This window comes from Vulpes lagopus, chromosome 14 (assembly GCF_018345385.1).
Source record: "Vulpes lagopus strain Blue_001 chromosome 14, ASM1834538v1, whole genome shotgun sequence".
NCBI lineage: Eukaryota > Metazoa > Chordata > Mammalia > Carnivora > Canidae > Vulpes > Vulpes lagopus.
Window position 1 is genome coordinate 12,447,775 of NC_054837.1, and position 5,532 is coordinate 12,453,306.

Sequence of the window (5,532 nt, forward strand, 5' to 3'; positions counted from 1 at the left end):
TGGCTTCTCAATACAGATGGTTTTTGAATAGCTTTGCTTTCCAAGGTACTGTATTCCGGCATTTTGTAAAGGAGTTAAAGAAACCCTAGAATAAACCCTCCAGTAAAGAATTTTGTTTGGAATTTTATGGATAAGATTTGAAATGAGGCAAGGCCTGATACAGAACTACTTTCCCCCACATGCTCTGAATGATAACCTTCTTATCCCCATAGTTCTTCATCCTCCAGGCTCTGGTTCCCCGGCAGCAGCTGTCAGCGTTCAGACAACCCCTCAGAATGTGCCCACCAGGTCAGGCCTGCCCCATGTGCACTCCCAGCTGGAACATCGCCCCAGCCAGAGGAGCAGCTCCCCAGTAGGCCTTGCCAAATGGTTTGGCTCAGATGTGCTACAGCAACCCCTGCCCTCCATGCCTGCCAAAGTCATCAGTGTAGATGAATTGGAGTACCGTCAATGAACAGGGCAGGCAGGCTCACCTATGCCTGGACCTATGGTGGCACCCTGATTAGGACTCTGCTTCCTCATCTCGGGTTGGTTTACGGACTTTCACTTTGGAGCACTCTGCAAAACTATTTAGGGAAGCCCAGGCACCTGGTGTGGTCTGCACTGACAGAAGGATCTTAACCAAGTGAATGGAGCCTACATGGTCTGAATCCAGGATGCAGTGTTGCTATCAATCCTGGAAATAGTCTTTTTTTTTTTTTTGTAAGATATGTGAATGAAGTGTTGGTGTCTTCACCAAAAGGTGGCACCTAAGGGTTCTGAGGAAATAAATGTATAGACCCTATGTACAGACTTGTGTATAAACAACTTTTGTATATACATAGAGGATAGCTTTTTTGAACTTATACAGCTGTACATAAAAGTAGCTGATACTAGTTAAGCCTGTGTCAACATTTTTTTTTTCCACTTGTACATTTGGGACTTTTTCTTTTGGTTGATTAAAGTTGCATATGCTAAGTGTGTGAATGAACTTAATGGCTTGTGTTTATTTCTTGCTGAATTCATTCCTTCTCATTTACAACCAGCTGACCTGTGAGGTTCAGTAGTGAAATGATCTTAAGTTTTCATTTTCTTTGAAACTCAGAACTGAACTCTTGATCTCATTTAGAAGGAAGCAACACGGGCTGCCTTTTTTGAGCCTTATCGACCCAAATGGCTACTTAATTAAGCTGGACCTACCCTACAGGAAGCCTTGTGGTTAACACCAGACTATAATGTGTACTATCATAGATTAAAACCACCTAGTAAAAACAATTTATTGGGTAATCGTGTGTATGGTAGTCTCTCCCAAACAAATCCACATTTACTGGGGTAAAAGTGATGAATAGTCTGTTGGCATCCTGTTCTCCAGCTCGAAGCTCCCTCTAAAGAAAAAAACAGGACCTGAGAGTTCTCATTCAACCCATTAATGTCTTTCATATCAAACTGCCCTCAAGACTGATATGTTAGTGGATTCCTTGTGTTTTATATCTTTCCTCAGCTCAGTTATTTTCATTCCCCTTAACTACATATGCACAGCATTAGAGAAGAGGCTTCTACCAGAATACTATACGTATGTATGATCTTTAGTCTCCTGACTGGAGTTTTTTCAGTCCTACTCTAAGGTAATAAATCTTTCTCAAACTCAGTTTGCCCTAGTTCTCAACACTTGTCCACCAAAGCTACTCTGATTCATACTAGAGAATCAAAGAATGTGGAAAAAAAAAAAAAAAAGAATGAGGTGGTTCTCACAGGTGAAGGCCAAGGTAATTAGATTTTGACTACAAGGGTAAAAAAAGCCTGAGTTTTCAGTGTTAGGTGTGTTACTTATAAACCTGGAGCTGCCCACCCTGACTTAGTACTTCCAGGAACATAAACTAGGTTGCCTTTGAGCAGAACCTGGCTTTGAGGATTGAGCATGAGGTCTCTTACTGATACTTTATCAGTCCTCCCACTCCCCAGGCACTCAGTGGGATTCCTTAGCTTCAGAAATAAAGCCTATGTTTAGAATTCTTGCAAATGCTTTGTTTCCACAGGAAGAAGCTAAAAAGCAGTCTCAAGTAACAATGTGAGCACACACACCTGAATCCAGTTCCACCTCTCCTTTCACTTCCTCTTTGTGTTGAACCAAAAGTTGTGTTTGGTGGGAAGAACTGGGTTGGAGCGTCCCAGTAAGGGCTTCTTTTCAGGCTAAAAACTGACGGGACCAAAATGCACAATGTAGGCACCAAGCAATGGGCAAAGCTATTTGCCAGTGGTTGGGGAGACAGAGCCAGAAAGAAGGGAATGTTGCTAACACTAGCACAGAGGAAGGCAGATTTTAAACCTATTTGGTGCAGGGGAGGGAGTGGAAGCAAAAGAGGAAGCTAATGCAATCTTCCAGGAGCTAAGAGCCTGATAAAAGGGTCAGGGAAGGAGGAAATGATATCTTGGCTAAGAGGAGTACATGGAGCAACTTTGGGAAGTCTAACAGTCAAGAGAGGAGTTTGGAAGCAATCAGGTCTAGGAGAATGTGCAACACAGAGGTCAAGAGAATCGGGAATAAAAGATACAGCACAGGGAATATAGGAAATGGTACTGTATGGTGATAGCTACACTTGTGAGCTTAATGTGTAGACTTGCTGAATCACTACTGTATACCTGAAACTAATGTAACATTGTGCATCAACTATAATTTAAAAAAGAAGCTAAGGATGTAGAAGGCCACCTCAAAGTACAACAGTGGAACATCACAAAGAACCTCATGGAAGACCTACTTTTAAGGAGGGAGGCCAGGTAGGAGGAGGGAAAAACTGCCTCTCAAAAGCAGCAACTGAGCAGTTAGCTCACTTTGGAAGTCAGTGTACCGGTGAGAAGTGGGGGAAAAAATTGGCTAGTACATGCATCCCTTCTTTCAGGAGGCAGCAGAGCCTGTAAAGACAGAGGCAGCAGAGCCTGTAAAGACAGAGGCAGCAGAGCTCTGTAAAGTTACTTGGTAGCTAAGATAGAAGGGTAGCCAGGTCCACTGACCCTTCTTTGTAAATGAAAGAAATGAGCACAAAATCCAGGAATGAAAATAACTTATAGGAGTAAACTCTGATTCTTAATTCTCTTTACCAACAGTTGATTCAAGAATAGGCTTGTGACCCAATTTAGGCCATGACACAAGGACAATTTGGGCAGTTTCTGGCAAATACCTTCCCAAAAAGATAAGAAATAGTCCTATTATCTTCTGGATGCTGGGTGTAAAGCCTGGGACTGCAGCAGACATTCTGTGATTGTGAGGAGCCAGGTGTTCAGCAAAGCCAACGAACTGCAGTGGACAGAGTCAGCTGAAGAAAAAATTTGGATCTTCAATGGGATTTCAGCTGCCATAAGCCCATCTGAGCTCCAGACAGCTTACATGAGACCAGGTTTCCTTCTACTTCAGCTGGTATGTTAGTTTGCTGTTAAACAAAATTAAAAGTGTTGTAACTAATGACAAGGACTGGGAGTCTGTTAAGCTATGCTAAAAAAGACCAGGAAAGGGGCACATGGTGGCTCAGCTGGTAGAGTAGGCAGCTCTCGATCTCAGGGTCATGAGCTCGAGCCCTACACTGGATATAGAGGTTGCTTAAGTAAACTTTTTTTTTTTTTAAGATTTTATTTATTCATAGAGACAGAGAGAGAGGCAGAGACACAGGCAGAGGGAGAAGCAGGCATCATACAGAGAGCCTAACGTGGCACTCGATCCAGGGCCTCCAGGATCACGCCCCGGGCTGCAGGCGGCGCTAAACCGCTGCGCCACCGGGGCTGCCCGAGGTTGCTTAAGTAAACTTTAAAACAAATTCAGAAAAATTTAAAAATAAAAAAATAAATAAAACTCAGGAAAGAAATGGTTCAAGGAACTGTAGTTTTAAGAGTTCATGAAGAGAAAGCCTTAATTGTAGGACTGCCCCTCCTTAGTAGTCCTATCCCAGATACTATTCCTCTCCCAGAACTCACAAGTTTAAGCCCAAAAAGGAAAGAGAGTTAAAAGGTAGGGTAATGCTCTCTTCAAGTATCAGGGGGCCACTGACAAAGGGAGAGGAGGATGCTGAATGATGGAAGCAAGGCCTATTCAAAGCACATCCTGAGGTCCTTGATGAACTAGATTTCAATAACCTCCTCTACCCAACACCCTGGCAGTGCTAAATTCTTGCTCAATGATGTGAATTTGAGCATGAGGATTTCCCTGAAACCTAGAATTTGCTGTGGCTGGAGAGCAAGCCTTGCTGGAAATTCCGTAGCTCTGAAAGCCAATGTTTTTCTAAGAGCTTGGGTAGGCTCTAGATTATGGCCTCTATGATGAATGCACCAGTGATACAAGGTCTATAACCTGCAAAGTGATGGGGATACCAGGCTTATCTCCTTGGTCTGGAGATAGTGCTAAACCCAAGCTCCAGGAAGACAATCAGAAAAACAATTGTTACTAAGGTAGCATGAATAACAAATACTGGAAAAAGGCTGAGTATGTGGATAATCCCACAGTCCCATCCCTCACAACCTGCTAGAAGCGCTAGCTCACTTGATCTAAAAATCAAACTCTGTCTTGCTGCACATCTGTTTCCGTTCCTGATTTTCTAAGGGACTACCCTTCTCTATTGTCCCTGTAATCCACAATGAAATTCTCTCACTTCTTTTTCACTGAAGAGCAAGTCAATCAATTACCAAGTTTAGACTTCTCTGTACATACATGACTACACCCTCCCTCTGCTATTATTCTCACTAACCCAGTCTACTGCACAAAGATTGCTTTGCCAATTTCCCAGTATTGGGGTGACCCCTTTATATTCCTCTATTCCCAGCCCAAAACCTCTCATTATGTCCTTAGTACCCTCTTAAACAGTCTTGACACCACCTTTCCTTCTAATATCACACCTCCATACATACACACGTTTGCACACAAACCTGCTCTGTTCAGATAAAGGAAAAGGACCAGAGATAAGAGCCAACATTCACTAAGTATTTACATGCCAGATACTGTGCTAAGGATTTTACAAGTACCCTCTCCCTTGATACTAACAAACTCCACTCTAAAAGGGAAGTGCCAGGGACGCCTGGATGGCTCAGCGTTTGAGCGTCTGCCTTCGGCTCAGGGCATGATCCTGGAGTCACGCGATCAAATCCCACATGGGGCTCCCTACATGGAGCCTGCTTCTCCCTCTGCCTGTGTCTCTGCCTCTGTGTCTCTCATGAATAAATCTTAAAAAAAAAAAAAAAAAAAAAAAGTAAAACATTTAAAAATAAATAAAAGGTAAGTGCATTATCTCGTTACAGGAGAAAACAAACTGTTAAGAGGTTGTGTAATTTATGCAGGGTTTCACAGCTAATTATAAGTGGCCACGCATTTCAAACTTTTGATGTGTATGGCCAGAGTACTTTACAACTGCCACACAACACTATCTCCCATATGGGCTAGCCTTGCAGGGAATATTCAGTTAATTTACATCATGTCCTTCCTCTTTCCAGTATCACCTGTGAAAGACCACTTGAGAAGAGTGAAAGCCACATTCAGTTAGAAGAGTTTCCCAGGACTAAACATCAACTGAGATA

General features: G+C 42.8%; 1 protein-coding gene across 7 annotated transcripts in view; it reads left to right on the forward strand.

The window, feature by feature from the left end:
• EIF4ENIF1 (eukaryotic translation initiation factor 4E nuclear import factor 1) overlaps positions 1-970 on the forward strand; it is a 47,762-nt gene extending 46,792 nt beyond the window's left edge. For 6 of the 7 annotated variants that reach the window (XM_041729386.1, XM_041729382.1, XM_041729387.1 and 3 more), the window contains one exon: positions 213-970. In XM_041729386.1, the coding sequence (XP_041585320.1) occupies positions 213-454 (242 nt within the window). In that variant the 3' untranslated portion in view covers positions 455-970. The remainder of the gene's footprint in view (positions 1-212) is intronic. The other variant, XM_041729388.1, reaches the window with a different exon arrangement.
• The last annotated feature ends 4,562 nt before the right edge of the window (positions 971-5,532 follow it).